The 20,802-nt window shown below is 38.2% G+C and overlaps 1 protein-coding gene across 1 annotated transcript in view; it reads right to left on the reverse strand.

The window, feature by feature from the left end:
* The window catches only part of DNAH12 (dynein axonemal heavy chain 12), a 262,414-nt gene that overhangs the window by 89,467 nt on the left and 152,145 nt on the right, over positions 1-20,802 (reverse strand). The window contains exons 45-51 of the mRNA XM_054682010.2: positions 20,310-20,502; positions 11,156-11,317; positions 8,889-9,083; positions 4,100-4,233; positions 3,455-3,617; positions 2,363-2,443; positions 1,839-2,019 (exon numbers count right to left, since the gene is read on the reverse strand). Of these exons, the coding sequence (XP_054537985.1) occupies positions 1,839-2,019; positions 2,363-2,443; positions 3,455-3,617; positions 4,100-4,233; positions 8,889-9,083; positions 11,156-11,317; positions 20,310-20,502 (1,109 nt within the window). The remainder of the gene's footprint in view (positions 1-1,838; positions 2,020-2,362; positions 2,444-3,454; positions 3,618-4,099; positions 4,234-8,888; positions 9,084-11,155; positions 11,318-20,309; positions 20,503-20,802) is intronic.

A 20,802-nucleotide genomic window follows, 5' to 3' on the forward strand; every position in this document is an offset into this window, starting at 1 on the left:
CAATAAATGCGGAGAGTGGCAGGGTGCAAGACATCCATTGTGACAATATAGATTATAGTGGAGCTTACGTGGCAGTGTAGGAAGCTCTGCAGGCTTCCTACTCAGAGAGACAGCTGCTCTAGTAGACCATTTCTGCAGCGTGGCTTGGTGAGTCATTCCTGGAAGCTCAGCCTGGGATCTGATTCTTTTACCTCTTCCAACAACTCTGTAATCCATTTATAAAATTCCCTGAAGAATCTTTGTCTACTTATACTAAATAGGATCAACTCTCTTCTCTGAAACTGAACTCTAACTCAGGTAATACAGCATTTGATATCAGGAAGGGTATAAGCAACAGACTCTCAATGAAAGGGGAACCTAATATTAATGACCTAAATTGATGAGAGTTTGAAGGCATCAAGAATCCTGTATCAGGGGATGGAGTGCTGCAAGTTCATGGAACATAGGGAGAAGTTACTTAAATTAATGCTCATGGTCACCTAGAATGGAGTGCCTCTTAAAAAAAGGCTTTGTCAAACTAAGTAGCTGCTGTAATAAATCTCTAAGGAGAGAATGCAGAAAGATCACAGGGTAATAAGTGACTCTTAAATGTGCCAGAAATTAGCCAGGCATGGTGTCATGTGACTGTAGTTCCAGCTACTCAGGAAGCTGAGTTGGGGTGGGGGGCTGGGGGGATTACTTTAGCCCAAAAGTTTCAGGTTGTGGTGAGCTATGATCACATCGTTGCACTCCAACCTGGGTGACAGAGTGAGACCCTGTCTTAAAAAAAAAAAAAAAAAGGAGAAAAGAAAAGAAAAAAAGTACTGAGAGCATGAAGAAAGAATATAGTAAGCTCAGAGTTTTAAATTCCTGATTCACAGCACTAGGAAATTTCTATAAATGCCCTAAAACAATCTTGTCTTATAACTACAGGGCCGATGTTACTGAAAAATCAGAGTTTGATCCTGTGAGATGCTGAATTACCCACAGGTTGAGTTTACAGTCTTGTCAGGCCTGTTACATGAAACAGTATTGATTAGGAAAAAAGGCAAAGAATGGGACCTGAATACACTGTTGACTCCCTAGTCAACAGATGCTATCTCTCCTGCTGTGCTTGGCGCAGTTGTTCTGGTCTTGCCTAAAGACCTGTAAAAAGTTACGTACAACATAATGTGGTACAGATAGGTGCCACTCACAGCTGTACTGGAAATGGCCTTTAAGTTTTTCTGTGTATGCAGGTCCAGGAGGCTGCACACTGTACTTAACATATGCCTGCTGGTCCATGTACAGAACCACTTTGGCTTCTTGGAGTCTATTCGTCTCATTCCCACTAGAATATCCTCAATGAAAATTATAAATAATATATAAAAAGCAAAAATAGGCCAGGCATGGAAGCTCATGCCTGTAATCCCAGCACTTTGGGAGGCCAAGGTGGGAGGATCGCTTGAGCCCAGGAATTTGAGACCAACCTGGGCAACATAGGGTGACCCTGTCTCTATAAAAAAAATGTTTAAAAAGATTAGCCAGGCCTAGTGGTGTGTGTCTGTGATCCTAGCTACTGAGGAGGCTAAGGTAGGAGAATCATTTGAGCCCAGGAGATGGAGGCTGCAGTGGGCCATGATTGCACTACTGCACTCCAGCTTGGTCAACAAAGTGAGACTCTGTCTCAAAAAATAAAATAAAATAAAATAAAATAAAAACAACAATATATCAAAGGTAAACTGTTAAGAGCCAAGTTTCATTTGACTGGACAAAAACAATATAATATCACCCACTGAAATACAGCCATTTCTAATAAGCCAAATACCCATATTCAGCTTCCCTTGGTTGATGAAACACAAAGTAGCTAATTCAAACACTTGCCTTAAGTGTATCCAGTGCAGACAGAGCCGCTTCCAAGGCTGGAATCGCCTCAGCTAGGTCACTTTCACACTCATTTTTCAGAGCTTGGGCTTCTTCAGCTTTCCCACTGGCTATCTCTTCATCCAATTTCACAAATTGTCTTTTCGCTTCCACTTGTACAGACTCTATCTCAATAACCTAAAGAGGTGAAAGATGAAGACAATTTCTCAAACACCCTATTGCTTTCTCAATCCTAGACAAAAGAATATTTGAAAATTAGGGAATCTAACATATCATTTTGAAGGATAGAAGGGTCTATAATAAAATGAGGATATACAAATACATGTGAACTAATTTGGAAACGGGCTTCAAAAATTCCTTCAAAAAAGACAGAACCCACGTTAGACCCAGTGAGATAGCCAGTCAATGGAAAAGGGTAAAGTCTCTAAAGTCTAGTAGCAAAACATTAACCCTTATTTTCAAGGCTAATTTTACTTATTTCAATTGTCCTTTGACATCAAAAACATTCAGGATACTCTACCTGCATCATATTTGCATTTTCAATTTTAGCTTCCTCCAATTTGGGCTGTAATTCAACAAGCTCCATTTGCATTTCACCAACCTAAAGAGACAGTTTATAATATGATTAAGTTTCCATTGCTATAATTGCTATTGAAACCAAATGCAGAAAATAGAAATTTAAATGTATCCATAAAAGTATTGGAGCAGAAAATCTTAACTTTTTCTTCTAGTTCTTTGCATGACAAACAAAACTATGAAAGTGTGGGCCAGGGCCAAGCACGGTGGCTCACATCTGTAATCCTAGCACTTTGGGAGGTCAAGGCAGGTGGACTGCCTGAGCTCAGGAGTTTGAGATAAGCCTGAGGAACATGGTGAAATCCCGTCTCTACTAAAAATAAATATATTTGCCAGGCGTGGCAGCATGTGCCTGTAATCCCAGCTACTTGGGAGGGTGAGACAGGAGAATTGCTTGAACCCGGGAGGTGGAGCTGCAGTGAGCCGAGATTGCACCATTGCAATCCAGCCTGGGTGACAGAGTGACACTCCATCTAAAAAAAAAAAGTGTGGGTCAGTTTTCTTCACAAAAGACCTCAGTAGGAGAATGCAGTCACCATGGAAGAAATGTAGATTGAAAACAAAGCAGCATCTCAGAGTATTCCCGATATACTATGTGCATGACATGATACAAAGATCAACCAACCAAACCTCTATTACTTATGTTGAACTAACACTAGTAAGTATTACTAGAACTTGACTCATTAAAAAAACCACAAATCTTATATTTAACCAGCTTTTACAATAAAAAGCGACCTAAACTTATATTCTCTTAAATGGTAAAAAATTAATTAAAAATAAAACATGATATATTTGAGTCTGTGTGATCTAGGCAACTTATTGAACTTCTGTAAAACTTACCGTACTCATTTGTAAAATGAGGATCACAGAAGTGTCCACCTTATAGAGTTGTTATGAAGAATAACTGAAGGAATAGATGTGAAAGACATAACAAAGAGCCTGGCATATCACATATTCTCAATAAATTGTAGCTTGTATTATTATTTCTTATACTTCTCAGTACATATTACCATTTTGAGCAGCTCATCAAATTTACCTGAGACTCAGCAAAAGCTAATTTGTCAAGCCCATTCACGTATCGTTGTTTTGCTTCCATGACAGCTTGTCGCTTCTGTGTCAAAAGCTGTCGAAATGAGCCAATGAGTTCAAGATAAGAAGTAGCAGTAACATAGTTATGTCGTCCTAACTCATGCAAGAACCTAAAAGAGAGGCAGGTAACATAGCTCACTTTAAGTAATGGATTTCACAAAAAGGTAAATTCAACATACCATTAACAGACATTTAATAAAGATTACATTTTATACAGAAGCTACTGAGTACTTGAACATTTTAAGACTAGAATCCTACATATTACCACATTATAATTTCTTGTCTCTAAAATACCAACTAGTGGTGACATATTTAAAAGGCACGAATCCAGTGAGATCCTATCTTTTAAAAAACCACAAATCAACAAATATGTCTAATAAAAGATGAACTACAACAAGAAAGAATCAGACTATTTCACATGTTTCATAAGCCAGGAGGATCTAACTTGGTAAGAGACCCAAGATATCATGTAAACCAGGTTAAGTACAGTAGGAAAGGGGATAGCAGATAAGATAGCAAATACATGTGAATTAATTTGGAAATGGCCTTCACAAATCCCTTCATTGTCATTTTTAAATTCACTAATATTAACCTTTCTGAAAGATCCATAATGGACGTGTGAAAGTGTTTACAGATTGGAACTATCTCTTGTCGTTCAACCTCAGTAAGCTCCAGTGTTTCTAAGAATTTCACAGCTACACGTTCAAGAGCATCTTCAGGCCATGACTAAAAATAAGAAAAAGAAAAACACTTGAAATTTAAGATGAACAGTAGTCTCATTCCAACTCCATAAGTTAATGCATAATAAGTTACATGACTTTCTATGGGAGAATAATTTGGTGTTGAGAAAATCAAAACTTTAATGAAGAAAACAGAATAAGAGGGACTGAGGTCTCTGAAAGACCTAATATTCTTATATATTAAAATGAAAAAAAGGATAATATAAATGAAGGATCAATGAAATTTTAGTTATCAAAGATATATTACACTGTCTTCCCAACTCTTCTACTTGCATGTCTAGTAGGCATCCCAAATTTATCATGACAGTGGCAGAAGCTGCTAGTTGCCCACCCAATATCTACTAGCCCCTTCTTCCTTAGGACTCCAATTTTATTCTAGATAGCAATATACCCAGCTAAAAGACTAAATCTCCTAGACTCCCTTGGAATTCAGAATGGCCAATGACACATAAGCAGTTGTTGGGTGGAGACTTCAGGGAAGACTTTTTAGAGAGTTACATAGAGCTGGGATATCCTTTTTGGCCTACTTTCATTCTTCTACTTCTTGTTTGGAACATGGTTGTGAACAATGGCACTCCAGCAGCCACCTCAGGTCCTAAGTTACTTTGAGAATGGAAATCACATGCTAAGGAGAGTAAAGCACAAATAACTTGGGATCCTCATGACTTTGTTAAGCCACAAAAGCCCCACTCTGCTTACCTTTAGATTTTTTTTTCATATGAGAGTTAAAAAACCCAATGTGTTTAGTTTGGGTTTCTGTTACTGGGAGACCATCACAATTTCTACTATAATGTCCAAAGTTGATTTTTAAATTTTCTTCCCTACAAATTTGCTTCCTAGCCAGTCCTCTCCATCTTAGTGAAATGGTTCCTTCCTTGGCTTTCCTGGAATATGCCAAGCATGCTCCTACCTCTGAGTCTTTGGACGTGCTTTTCCCTCTGACCAGAACCCTCTTCCCTCAGACCTCCATGTGGTTCATGCTCTCACTTCCTTCACATCCAAGCTCATATACTGACTTACCAGAGCACTCTTTATAAAACAGCATTCCTTCCCCCATTACTCTGTCTTTTATACTGAGTTTTCTTCTCAGCACTTACCAATACATGGCATATCATTAATCTTTATTTGTTCACTAGAGTATTTTCCAGATTTCCTTTCATTTAGTTTCAATAATATGCTTATAATTTTTTTCCTTTGTGGCAGACAATATGCATTTTAAGACCATTTTTTTGGTGTCTAGCCTAAGCACATACTGCCAGTGTATGCATTTTTTATTAATAGATTGTTACATTCATGTGATCCAATTGTACCAATATATATTTTAAATCTAAAAAGAGACTTCTAAAGAACTATTAAGATTAGTGAAATTTTATAAAATGCCAGGTTAAATGTCATATAACTTACACATCATTAAAAAACATTACAGAGGCTTAGACTGGATTAAGAAAATGTGGCATATATACACCATGGAATACTATGCAGCCATAAACAAGGATGAGTTCATGTCCTTTGTAGGGACATGGATGAAGCTGGAAACCATCATTCTCAGCAAACTATCACAAGGACAAAAAACCAAACACTGCATGTTCTTACTCATAGGTGGGAATTGAACAATGAGAACACTTGGACACAGGGTGGGGAACGTCACACACCAGGGCCTGTCGTGGGGTGGGGGGAGGGGGGAGGGATAGCATTAGGCTATATACCTAATGTAAATGACGAGTTAATGGGTGCAGCACACCAACATGGCACATGTATACATATGTAACAAACCTGCACGTTGTGCACATGTATCCTAGAACTTAAAGTATAATAAAAAATAAATAAAATAAATTACAACATTCTTTCTCTTCCCCCACCTTTCCCATGCACTTCTTCCTGTTTTAGTCTTCCCTTTAGTGTTTGTCTCCAGTTCATGTATATTTTATCTTGTGTATATTTACTTCTTTATCTTATTTACTCTCTGTCCCCTCCATTAAAAAGCAGGTCCACAGGAAAAAAAAAACATTACAGAGGCTTATATTTATGTTCTGGGTGCTTTATTTTTAATCATCCTGCTAATAATCATGCATATTTAATACTATCTGTAGCAGTTAGAATATTTATGACTGAAGAGGCAGAAAACCAGTCTTACTGTATCTTCAAAAAAAAAGAAGATGCATATTCTTATAGAGTAATACCCAGAAGTAGGGTATTTCCAGGGTTGCTTCATTTAGAAGCTCAACTATATTATCAAGTATTCACGTTCTTTCCGTCTTGTTGTTCCCTTTCTCAGTGCACTTTATTTCATACTTGGGCTTGTCCCATTATGGTGACATGATGACTGCTGCAGCTATGGGCATCACATTCTCAAGCAACAAGATTGAGAGACAAAAAAGGCCCTTTTCTTACCATGTGACTCCTTTTATAGTGAAAATACTTTTTTTCCCCAAAGCTCCCCAGCAGACTTTACCTCAAGACCCATTGGCAAGGAATGGCTCATACATGGGCTCAGGCATAAAACAATCACTAGCAAGAGAAATGAAAGCATACATATATACATATAAATATATATACACGTATGTGTGTGTGTGTGTGTGTGTGTATATATATATATATACTTTTTTTTTTTTTGAAATGGAGTTTCACTCTGTTGCCAGGTTGGAGTGCAGTGGCACAATCTTGGCCCACTGCAACCTCCACCTCCTGGGTTCAAGCAATTCTCCTGCCTCAGCCTCCCGAGTAGCTGGGACTACAGGCGTGCACCACCACACTGAGGTAACTTTTGTATTTTTAGTAGAGATGGGGTTTCACCATGTTGGCCAGGATGGTCTCCATCTCTTGACCTCATGATCCACCCACCTCAGCCTCCCAAAGTGCTGGGATTACAGGCGTGAGCCACCGTGCCCAACTGAGAGCACCAATATTGACTTAGGGCTGGGCACAATGGCTCGTGCCTATAATCCCAGGACTTTGGGAGGCTGAGGTGGGAGACAAGCTTGGGCAACATAGAGAAACCCTGTCTCTATAAAAAATTTAAAAATGAGCTGGGCATGGTGGCATACACCTATAGTCCCAGCTACTCTGGAGGCTGAGGTGGGAGGATTGCTTGAGCCCAGGAGGCAGAGGTTTCAGTGAGCTGTGATTGCACCAGTGCACTCCAGCCTGGGCGACAGAGATCCTGTCTCAAAAAAAAAAAAAAAAAAAAAAAAAAAAAATATATATATATATATATAGACTTAGACCAACCATGATTCAATCCCTCTGATACATAGCTACATGGAGGGTGATTTCCCAAACAAAACCATAATGCAGTTCATAATAAATAGGCAAAGAGAATAAAACAAATCAGTACCAGAAACTATTTTTTTTTTAATTATCCAGGGTCAATGCACAGTCCACATTCTATTGGGCATAAAACAATTAAATAGAAGGTACCATGAGCTACTGTTCTCAAGAGTATGAATACCAAATTGTTTTAAACAGGCAGTGACAGTCTGTCTTAGGTGAGGCAGTGGCCTTCATCATTTGCTTCCAGCACGACTGAAATTGTTGCCCAGTTGGTTTTCCTGTCTCTTGTTTTGCCCTACTCCAATTCACCTACCACACAGCTTCCAACTGCTTTGGTTTTTTTCCTAAATGCAGATTATCTAAAAATATGTTGATGCTACTGTGATATCTCTGGTATAAAATCAAATTCCTGGGAATACCTTGCCAATGTCTTTGTAACCTGGTACCCGCCCAAAGCTCCAACTCAACTGCTGCTGCCCTTAAAATGCCAGCCAGCTATACCAAACAATTTTCAGTGGGGCAGATGAGCCATCCTCTCCCCACCCTCCTCCTTTTCCAAGTACTATTCTCTAATAATGGTTCATTTTATGTGTCAGTCAACTTGACTGGGCTATGAGGTTCCCAGATATTTGGTCAAACATGATTCTGGGTGTTTCTGTGAGGGTGTTTTTACATGAATTCAACATTTAAATCATTATACACTGAGTAAAGCAGAGTGCCCTCCCTAATGTCAGTGGGCTGCATCCAATTGTCCTTGTCCAATTTTGTTCAATCCAATGGAACAAAAATGCTGACCCTCCCCCAAATTCCTCCTGTATGATTGCCTTCAAGCTAAGACATTATTTTTTTTCCTCCCTTCAGACTTGGACTGAATTGGCTCTTTCTGGATCCTGAGCCTGCCGGCCTTCAGACTGGAACTACATCACTGGTTTTCCTGGGCTTTCACCTGCCAACTGCAGATCTTGGGACTTTTTAGGCTTCATAATCATATGAGCCAATTCCTCATAATAAATTTCTTTACATACAAATTTCCTATTGATTCCTAATACACTCCCCTCTCTATGTAACTAACTCATCTTCATGACTCAGAAATTCACTGCCTTCGTATGTATACCCTTTGCACATCAACATTATGGCTCTCTTATATAATCATGATTACTGACTGCTTTTTCTGTCTTCCAGTCTACAGTGTAAGCTCCTTGTGAGGATCATGTAGTCTTATCACTCTCTGGTGCTGAACATTATGCCTGTCATTGCAGTAAGTGATCAAGAAACACTTGCTGAATGTATATTAATAAAGTTTTTCAAATATTTCAGTAAAATTCCAAAAGAGTTAGTTGCCTCCCCCTCCAACCAAGAAAAATTACAAACCTGAAACCAGTCAATGGTACAGCAATTGATGAGGGATGGGAACTGTCTCAAGCGATTTCGAAAGGCATCTCCAATGGGGCTAAAGGCCACCACGACATGAAGATTATCTTTGCAGCGATTCACAAAGAAAGCAAACAGAGCTAAGGGACTGAGTTCATCATGTTTATTGCCAGCCTGAGCTACTGGGCGAACACCCTAGGGAATAACAGAAAATAAAAACCTTGTAAATAAAAATAGATACGCTGGTAATGAGATTGGTGGATATTAGAATATGAAGAAGTTTTATTGCACCCTGTAAATATCTGTAAAATTTTGGTTTTATATCAATAGAATGGCTTTGACATAGTTTGTACTTAGAAAACCTCTTCCAACTCCAAAATTCTATAATTTAAAAACAAGTTATCTGCCAAGAATTTACCTTAAAGATAATCACAAAATTCACCAAGATGTATAGAAATATAATTTTACATTGTTTTTAAGAGAAAAAAATGTAAACAGCTGAAGTATCAATCAGTAAGGAACTAGTTATAAATGTAAAACATCCACATATTAGCATTTTATACAACAGTTAAAAATAATAAATTGGTGTCTCATGCCTGGAATCCTAGCTTCTTGGGAGGCTGAGGTAAGAGCCCAGGAGTTCGAAGCTGCAGTGAGCTATGACTGCACCACTGCACTCCAGCCTGGGCAACAGAGCAGTGAGACTTCATCTCTAGAAAAACAAAAACAAAAACAAACAACAAAAAAACACACACACAGTGTATTTTGTGCTACGGGAAGATAAGCAGGATAAAATAACTAAAAAAAAGTTTTGCGACAGTATATAGAATATGATCCTGTTTAAAAAATAAAGATGTATATAAAATAGCAAATATAAAACAGAAATAGTGAAGCAATGGAAAAGTTTAGTAGCAAAGTGATGGGAAGAAAAGATAGATAATAGCTAAAGCAGCAGGAAAGCCTAGGAAAGCTTAGGAAATTCCATTCCCCAAAGGTGACTATTCCTTGGATGGGCATATGGAGGACGCATTTCTCCTATAAATCAGGAGAGTACCACTAATTTACAGCCTTGGTCACATCTCTGACATATCCCAGATAAAAGCAAAGAACATGGGTTTTTGTTGTTATTGTTGTTTTGTCCTCTTTTATCCCTTCACGCTCCATACCATGAACTGGTAATGCACCATTTACTGAGAGCTCTGTAAGCGCCTGACACTACATAAATGCTTTATTTTGTTTGATTCTCAAACCTCACAACAACCCCATGTAGGAAGAACTCTTATCTGTGCTGCCATTTCATGGAAGAGAAAAGCAGAGTACTTGAAAGTGTGAGTCCTTTTCACTCCAGATGTTATGGCTGGAGGTTGGGAATTAAATATCCAGGTGTGAGTGATATATTTTGTGGGTAAAAGTGATTATGGTAATGAGAAAGTGTGACATTACTTTCATCTTAGAAATGAGGGCTAAAGTGGCCGGGCGAGGTGGCTCATGCCTGTAATCCCAGCACTTTGGGGGGCCGAGGCAGGCGGATCACGAGATCAGAAGATTGAGACCATCCTGGCTAGCACGGTGAAACCTCGTCTCTACTAAAAATACAAAAATTAGCTGGGCCTGGTGGCAGGCGCCTGTGGTTCCAGCTACTTGGGAGGCTGAGGCAGGAGGCTCCGCCCGGGAGGCGGAGGTTGCAGTGAGCCGAGACCACATCACTGCACTCCAGCCTGGGCGACAGAGCAAGACTCTGTCTCAAAAAAAAAAAAAAGAAAGAAAAAGAAAAAGAAATGAGGGTTAAAGTAGGTGATAGTAGCAGACACGTCACCTTGTATTTTTTGTCAACTAAATCACAAACAAGACTTTCAGATGTATCAAACCCATAAGATAGTTTTATTAAAACTTTAAAAAAATTTACTAACCAGTGTAAACCACAAAGACTAATAAAGTAGCATTAAAATCATGTTTTCTTACATCAATGTAACCTTAAGAGATGATTTAAAAATCTCTAATCACTCATAAAACATGCTAAATAACATTAAACAGGTGAAACAAACTGCCATTATGATGAAGATAGGAGTTATAAAAATTATGCCTCATAACTATGGTAGAAGCAATTTAAAATTCACCAAACAATGATGTATTAAACTAATATACTTAAAATTTTTAATTACCCCCAAACTCATATGTACAAACTATATTTATCCTGAAGAGCAGAGAAACGGTTTCAAGAAATAAAGTTTTTGTGCTAGAAGCAGCACTTCCCCAAAAGCATTTACCTCCATCACTTCCTGTTTCTCATCTGCTGCAAAAATGTTAGGCACTTCTCCTGTATTGAGCACACTGTCGATATCCTCTAGAAAAGCTTCCTCTTTAATCTGAGTGTCCGTGATAAGAAAGACGGTCTTCTGGCCCCTCATGCCCACATTCCTTAACAGACCCTTAAAATAAAAATGGACTTGTAAGCAGAATATGGTAGACATCTGTTGGTTTTGATTTCCCTCACTTTCCCTTTCCTTTGATAACAACACTTTGATTTTTAGGGCAGTACCTCTCCCCACTTCTACTGGGGCTGTCAATTGGGACCTCCACTGCCTCCGTCCCCTGGGTGGGAGATCCAAACTGGTCAGAGTTTCCCCAAAACCCTAGACATAATCACTGATTCAGAGGACGGCATATGATTTAAGCAGGGCCCAATCATAGTCTTACTTCAGGGACTGAGATAGACTTGAAACAGAGAGAATCCTGGCTGTTCTGAGATGGAATATATAAAGGCCAGTAACCTAAATTACTTGGAGCTAACTGTTTGCCTCATGGTATGAGCCTGCTGGAGAAGGAAGCCAAATGGAGGAGAGTTGTGTCAGGAGACAGAAAGAGTAATTACTAAGGAAATAATTTAAGACCCCAAATTCAGCTATGTCAAAAGCCTATCTACCTCTAGACGCTTCAGTGTAGACAGGCTGGGGTTTTTATGCAGGGGTCAACTGCAACCCAAATTCCTAATATAAGATATGGGCTCAGTAGTGTGCTGAAGCTGACTTGTATAGGCTTGTTAGAACCGATTGTTAAAATTTCAGGAACTTGTCAGTAGTTTGTAAAACAAAGCCAGGATTTAAAAATTGAATTATATAAACTTGCAATTATATAAAAATATAATTATATTTAAAAGGGAGGTAAATGCGTAAATCTCATCATCTCCTATTTTATTATGTTACTATTATCTATGCTCTGGAAAGTTTTTCAAGTTACTGTATCAATACAGTAAAATACAATGTCATGATGTTCCATGCATATCTCTTTTCAGTTCTATTCTCAGTGACAGCAGGTTGGGAGCTTCAAATCAGCCATGGTGGGAGTTTTTACATCATGGAAATTGGAAAATCTACCATCAGAGGCTCTCTCTCACCCCCGGTCCTGGAAAGCTGGTTGTTAAACATTTGTCAGCATACAAACTGGCTGTAGTTCACAGTGAAAATAGCATTACAACTTCTCTAAGTTATTTTTAAAAATAACCTTCTATATTGTAAAACTATGTATTTTAAATCATTAAATATTAACTAATATTTTCACTCCATAAAATAAATGGTGGATTTTTATATTGTACACAAAAACAACTATGTCCTTTTCCCATTAAAGCCATCTTCCAATATGAAGCCTGTTTTGTTCTTAGAAATAATTTTCTGTCATCAAAACTAGAGAGTCTAGTTTTTAAAGTAATATTGTATCAAATCATGTCAGGTTTATAATTATTAATATTTTATCAAAATAAATTTTAGGCTGGGTGCAGTGGCTCACCCCTATAATCTGAGCACTTTGAGAGGGTGAGGCAGGAGGATTTCTTGAGCCCAGGAGTTTGAGAGCAGCCTGGACAACATAATGAGAGCCCGTCTCTAAAAAAATAAAAAAAATAAAAATTAGCTGGGCATGGTGGTACATGTCTGTAGTCTCACAGGCAGCTACTAGGGAGGGTGAGGTGGGAGGATTGCTTGAGCCTGGGAGGTTGAGGCTGCAGTGAACTATGATCATGCCACTGTATTCCAGCTGGGGTGACAGAGTGAGACATCTCACTCTGTCTTATTTTAAATAAAAAATTTAAAAATTTTAATTTAGGCTGGGTGTGGTGGCTCAGGCCTGTAATCCCAGCAGTTTGGGAGACCGAGGCAGGTGGATCACCTGAGGTTGGGAGTTCGAGACCAGCCTGACCAACATGGAGAAACCCTATCTCTACGAAAAATACAAAATAACCTGGGCATGGTGGCACATGCCTGTAATCCCAGCTACTTGGGAGGCTGAGGCAGGAGAATCGCTTGAACCTGGGAGGCAGAGGTTGCAGTGAGCCAGGATTGTGCCATTGCCCTTTAGCCTAGGCAACAAGGGCAAGACTGCATCTCAAAAAAAAAAAAAAAAAAAAAAAAAGAGAACCATAAACATTTTAATTTAAAATAAAATTTACAATACAATATAAACAAACATATTTAACTTATTGTCATGAGCATCATCGTGATTTTTTTGTTTGTTTTTTGAGACAGTCTTGCTCTGTTGACTGGGCTGGAGTACAGTGGCATGATCTTGGCTCACTGCAACTTCTGCCTCCCAGGTTCTAGCGATTCTCCTGCCTCAGCCTCCCAAGTATCTGAGATTACAGGTGCTTTCCACTACAAGTGATTCTTCTGCCTCAGCCTCCCAAGTATCTGAGATTACAGGTGCATTCCACTACAAGTGATTCTCCTGCTTCAGCCTCCCAAGTATCTGAGATTACAGGTGCATTCCACTACAAGTGATTCTCCTGCCTCAGGCTCCTGAGTAGCTGCAATTACAGGTCTGTTCTACCACACTTGGCTAATTTTTGTATTTTTAGTAGAGACAGAGTTTCATCATGTTGGCCAGGCTGGTCTCAGACCTCTGACCTCAGGTGATCCGAGACCAACCTGGCCAGCATGGTGAAATCCCGTCTCTAGTAAAAATACAGGAAAAAAAGAATTAGCCAGGGATGGTGACGGGCACCTATAATTCCAGCTACTAGGGAGGTTGAGGCAGTAGAATCACTTGAACTCGGCAGGTGGAGGTTGCAGTGAGTGGAGATCGTGCCACTGCACTCCAGCCTGGGTGACATAGTGAGAGTCCATCTCAAAAAAATAGATATTAATTATATGTCAGGAATATTATGAAAATCCTTACATACATTATATAATTTAACCACAATAATCTTTGAAATAGGTGGTATTACCCGAATTTTACAAATGAAAAATCTAGAAAGTGACCATCAGCAAGATAATGGGCTAGGAAGCTCTAGACCCTTGTTCTCCCCTGAAGACATGTATTAGCAATATACAGAACACAATTACCTTTGTGAGAACTTTAGAAACTAGTTAAGTGGCTGCAGCACCCAGAAAAGAGCATGAACAAGAGAAGGGACTGTTCCCAAAAGGGTAAGACAGTACCTCATATTTTTCTCACTCTAGCTCCTCCCCCAGCTGGGCACAGTGTGGGGAGATCTAGAGAATACCATCCAAATCATGGCTCCTTCCTCAGGACAGAAGAAATATAGTTGAACTTGAGCCCAGAATACTGGCTTGTGTGGGGGCTGTTTCACCTGCCTTCAGGTGCTAACAGGAACAATGGCCAATTTTGGACACCAGGTTGGAGGCCACTGAAACATAGGTGAGTTCCCTGGTGGGTTAGAGCAGCAGAAGCTGCAGTTCTACAGGCAGGCACCAGGGAGAGCAAGAGATCAAGGGCAGAGGAATACAACGGAATCAGCAACTGAAAGCTCCTGAGAAGAAACAGGAAATTAAGACAGTCAAAAGCACTCATACATACAACAATAAAAGCACACATACAACCTCAAAGAAGACACGTCCCCAGAAAATGTCTGAAAGGTCCCAGAACCTCTAGCTAGGTTGATTGGTGAAGATCTTCCCTGCATGAGGCCAGTCATAATGATTGGGAGGGGTGGCTGTATTTCAAATGGTCAGCTCTCAAAAAGATCACAAGGGATGCAAAGAATTAAGGAAACGTGGCCCAGTCAAAGAAACAAAATAAAGCTCCAGAAACCAACCATAAGGAAATGCAGATCTATCAACTGACTAGCAAACAATTTAAAATAACTACCTTAAAGATGCTCAATGAGCTGAAAGGAACCCAGAGCTAAATCAGGAAAACAATGCATGAACAAAATGAGAATTAACAAAGATATAGAAACTATAAAATATAAATAGAAATTCTGGACCCAAAACATAAAACTGAACTAAAAAATTATCTACAGGGGTTCAACATTAGACTTGATTGGGCAGAATCAAGAGTCAACCAACTTGAAAACAAGTCGTTGGAAATCACCGGGTTAATGGAGCAAAAACAAAACAAAAACAATAAACGAAGGTGGAGCAAGCCTAAGGGATTTATGGTACACCATCAAGTGGACCAATATATGCATTATGGAAATCCCAGAATGAGAGAGAGAGGAGGAGAGGACAGAGAGCTTTTTCAAGAAATAATGACTGAAAATTTCTCAAATCTCAGGAAAGAAGTGGATATAAAAATTCCATTTTATGGAAGATCAATGAATTCCAACTAGGATGAAGTCAAAGAAATCCACATTAAGAAACAATATAATCAAACTGTCAAAAGTCAGATACAAAGAGAAAATCCTGAAAGCAGCCAGAGAAAAGCAACTTGTCATCTACAAGGGAATTACCTTAAGATTAGCAGTGAATTTCTCAGCACAAATTTTACAGACCAGAAGGAAGTAAGGTGACATATTCTAATTGCAGAAAGATAAAAACCTGTCAACCAAGGACAATGTATCTGGTACAGCTGCCTTACAAAAATGAAGGTGAAATTAAAACCTTTCCAGATGAACAAACACCGAGGGAGTCCTTAGCACTATATCTGCCTGACAAGATATGCTAAAGGGAATCCTTCAAGTTGAAACAAAAGAACCTAGAATGTAACATGAAGCCATACAAAAGTATAAAGTTCTCCAGTCAAAGTAAACATGTGGACAAATAGAGAATCCTGTATTACTGTAATTTTGGTGCATAAATCTACTTTTAATTCTAAAAAACAAAAACATGCCTTATAAATGTATGTTAATTAGTACATAATATATAAAGATACAATTTGTGACATCCAGAACAAAAAATGGGGGAGGAGTGGAGCTATAAAGGGGTAACATTTTTGTATGCAACTGAAGTTAGGTTGTTAGCAGTTTAAAATAATTTGCTATAACTTTAGGTTGTTTTATGTAGTAGTAATGGTTAACTACAAAGAAAACGTAGAATATAAACAAAAGGAAATGAGAAGGGAATAAAGAATGCCCCTACAAAAAAAAATCATCATAACATAAAAGGCAGCAATAAAAGAAGAAATGAGGAAAAAAAGAAGCTACAAGACACACAGAAAACAAATATCAAAATGGCAATAATAAATCCTTCCCTATCAGTAATTACATTAAATTTAATGGATTAAATTCCTCAATCAAAAGACATAGAGCAGCCAAATGGATTAAAAAAAAGATCCATTAATATGCTGCCTACAAGAGATTCATTTTAGATCCAAGGAAATATGTAAGCTAAAGAATGGAAAAAGATATACCAACCAAATGGTAACTAAGAGAGAGCAAGGATAGCTATACTAATATCAGACAAAAATAGACTTTAAGTCAAAAACAACCACAAGAAAGGATATTACATAATGATAAAACGGTCAATTTACCAGGAAGATATAACAATTACAGTTGACCACTGAACAACACAGGTTTGAACTATGTGAGTCCACTTATATGTAGATTTTCCTCTGCTTCTGCCACCCCTGAGACAGCAAGACCAACTCACTCCTCTTCTTCCTCTTCATCCTCAGCCTACCCAACATGAAGATCGTGAGGATGAAGACCTTTGTGATGATCCACTTCCACTTAATGAATAGTCAATATATGTTTCTTCCTTAGGATTTTTTAAGTAACATTTTCTTTTATCTGGCTTACTTTATTATAAGAATACAGTTTAATACATATAACATACAAAATACATGTTAATCAAATGTTTATGTTACCAGTAAGGCTTCTGGTCAACACTAGGCTATTAGTAGTTATGTTTTGGGGGAGTCAAAAGTTATATGTGGGCTAAGCACAGTGGCTCAAGCCTGTATTCCCAGCACTCTGGGAGGCCAAGGCAGGAGGATTGCTTGAGCTTGGGGGTTCAAGACCAGACTGGCCAAATGGCGAAACCCCATCTCTACAAAAAATACAAAAATTAGCTAAGCATGGTGGTGTGCACCTGTAATCCCAGCTACTCAGGAGGCTGAGGCATGAGAATCGCTTGATCTCAGGAGGTGGAGGTTACAGTGAGCTGATATCGTGCCACTGCACTCCAGCCTGGGGCAGAGCGAGACTCTATCTCAAAAAAAAAAAATTATATGTGAATTTTCATCTGTGTTGGGGGTTGGTGTTGTTTAAGGGTCAACTGTATAAATATTTATGCACCAAACCACAGATATCCTAAATATATGAAGCAAACTTTGGCAGAAGTGAAAGAAGAATTGTACAGCAACACAATACAGTAGTCCCCCCTTATCCACGGGGGATACATTCCAAGACCCCCAGTGGATGCCTGAAACAACAGATAGTACTGAATCCTACATATGCTATTTTTTTCCATACATAACTATGATTAGTTTAATTAATAAATTAACAGCCAGACATTAACAACAAATAATAAAGAGAACAATTATTACAACATACTGTAATAAAAGTTATGTGAATGTGGTCCCTTTCACTCTCAAAATATCTTATTGTACTGTGCTTATCTCTTTTTGGACCACAGTTGACTGTGGGTAACTAAAACTGCAATAAGAAAAGCCACAAGTAAGGGGGGACTACCATAATAGTAAGAGACTTGAATACCCCACTTTCAGTAATGGATAGAACACCTGACAGAAGATCAATAAGGAAATAGAGGACTTGAACATTGTAGACCAACTGATCTAACAGATATTTACCAAACACTCCATCCAGCAACAGTAAAACATATATTATTCTCAAGTGCACATGAAACATTCTCTAGGATAGACCACATTAGGCCACAAAACAAGTCTTAACAAATTTTAAAAGACTGAAATCATAGAAAGTATCTTTCCTGATCACAATGGAACAAAACTAGAAATCAATGCCAGAAGGAAAAATTTAAAAATTCACAATATATGAAAATTAAACTGTTAATTTAATTGTTAAACAACCAGTAAGTCAAAGAAGAAATCACAAGGGAAATTAGAAAATATCTTGAGAAAATTAAAACAAAAACAAACAAACCAAAACTTGAGGGATGCAGCAAAAGTATTGCTAAGAGGGAAGTTTGTAGCTGTAAATACATATATTGAAAAAGAAGAGGCCAGACGCGGTGGCTGACATCTGTAATCCTAGCAGTTGGGGAGGTTGAGGCAAGTGGATTGCCTGAGCTCAGGAATTCGAGACCAGCCTGGGCAACACGGTGAAACCCATCTCTACTAAAATACAAAAAAAAAAAAAAAAAAAAAAAATCCGGACATGGCAGTGTGCACCTGCAATCCCAGGTACTTGGGAGGCTGAGACAGGAGAATTGCTTGAACCTGGGAGGCCAAGGTTGCAGTGAGCCGAGATTGCACCACTGCACTCCAGCCTGGGTGACAGAGTGAGACTCCATCTCAAAAAAAAAAAAAAAAAAAGAAGAAGAAGAAGAAGAAGAAGAAGAAGAAGGACATAAAATCAACAACCTAACTAGACACCTCAAGGAACTAGAAAAAGAAGAATAAACCAAACCCAAAGCTAGCAAGGAAGCTAGGAAGGAAATAATAAAGATTAGAGTGGAGATGAATGAAATAGAGAATAGAAGATCAATACAAAAAAAAGAGAGAGAGAAGACTCAAATAACAAAAATCAGAAATGAAAATAGTAGCACACTCTGGTAGCACAACCAATGCCACAGAAATACAAAGAATTATAGGAGAATGATATGAACAATTGTATGCCAATAAATTGGATAACCTAGCAGAAATGGATAAGTCCCTAGAAACTAAAGCACCGATCGATTTATTAATATGCTAAAAATAACATAGCTAACAAATCATGCAAAGCAGGAACTAATACTGTATCTGTCTAATTTCAAAGTCCATGTTCTTGCTACTATGAAGTAGTAAATGAAGTATGCTGATTTCTAAATTTGTAGTTAATTTGGTAGACAATGCATCAAAAGTTTTCCTCTAAAGTGTAAGCAGAAAAAGAAACAATGTAAGTGTAATTTTCCTTTCATGTCTATGTAGATAGATTTCTTTGGTATGAGCTTGGATTCTACCATTTCTGCCTAGAAGTAGCAAAGAAAAATCCATTTCTCTATGCTAAATTTTAGGTTGTAGAAATTGTTTGTGAAAGGTCAGTGAAAGTGAAAGAAGTCCAGCAATTTCTCCCTTCTTTTTTTTTCCACTTTGTATCATCTCTCTGTTGGGGCTACAGACCCCTAGGCATATAAGGACGAAGCCCCAAGTATGCACTCCACTATCCTGTTGGTCACCGGGACAGCAATAAAGCTCTAAAGAAACTATTAAGATTACTACTAAGACAACATTAATGCCATCAACATCATCATCAGGTTCATGGTTAAATCTGCTAGAAACCATTTATTTATCTGAAATAAGTCCTCTCTGAACTGGAATAAATATATAGTCAGTGGCACAAGCCAGGTTCAGAAAGATAAACATCACATGTTCTCACTTATATGTAGGAGCCAAAAAAGTTGACCTCATGGAGGTAGAGAGTAGAAAGACACTTATCAGAGGCCAGAAAGGAGAGGCAGACAGGGGAGGATAAAGAGAAGCAGGTCAATGGGTACGAACATGCAGTTAGAAGAAGTTCCACTGTTCAATAGTACAATAGTGCAACTATATTTAACAATGTATTGCATATTTCAAGATAGAAGATTTGCAACGTTCCCAACACAAAAAGATCGATGTTCTACGTGATAGATATCCTAAATGTGCTGACTCCATAGTTATTCATTTTATGCATGTATCAAAATATCACATGTACCTCATAAATATGTACAAATATTATACATCATTTTTTTTAAAGCAGCAGCCATGGTAATAGTGTAGTGGATAAGACTTGAGTTAGAAAGCCTTGCTCTGTTGTGTGTCACATGTTACTCAGCTTCGGTAAAACACAGAGACAACCCACCTGCTGCATTGCATTGCTGTGCCTATAGAATGAGATCATGTAGGTAAAAGCGGTAAAAGCTAGGTAAAGCACTCAGGACAGAACTCAACACACACAGTAGATGCTCTATGGACAGTATTAGCATCATCATCATCACTGGAGTTCAGTACACAGCTACACAGGCTGGTTCTCTCTTTACGAGTAAAAGAATATACTGTTTTCATTTTAGATACTAGGCTTCTTCATAAATTTACCTTCATATCCTCTCTCCATTCATTCATACCATAGCTCTTAGAAATTTCTGGTTGGAAAATATGCATTTTTGCCATGGATGTAGCCAGACGAGTTAAAGATTGACGACCACTTCCTCCAAGACCAACAAGCAAAGCATTTCCACCAGATTGCTTTAGAACTCGACATATTCTTGATAAATGTTCCAAAACATACCTACCACAAAAGAAAAATTTTATTAATGCATTACAATATAAATGTAAATGTATAGTTACATGTAACTATTGTTTCACTTTCCTAGAAGAATGTGACTCTGCTGTCCCATATGTTACTATCCCAATTTTAAAGAGTTTACTATCAAAAAGTGTGATTTTTCAAAAGCAGTTACAACTGGATCATTTGATGTAGGGGAAAACTAATTAAAAGTTCAAATTCAGGAAATTTGATATACAAGTTATACAAATAAAATGAAATATTAACTGCTAATACTGGCAGTATATTATCACTTTTTTTAAA

This window comes from Pan troglodytes, chromosome 2, assembly GCF_028858775.2.
Source record: "Pan troglodytes isolate AG18354 chromosome 2, NHGRI_mPanTro3-v2.0_pri, whole genome shotgun sequence".
Classification (NCBI taxonomy): Eukaryota; Metazoa; Chordata; class Mammalia; order Primates; family Hominidae; genus Pan; species Pan troglodytes.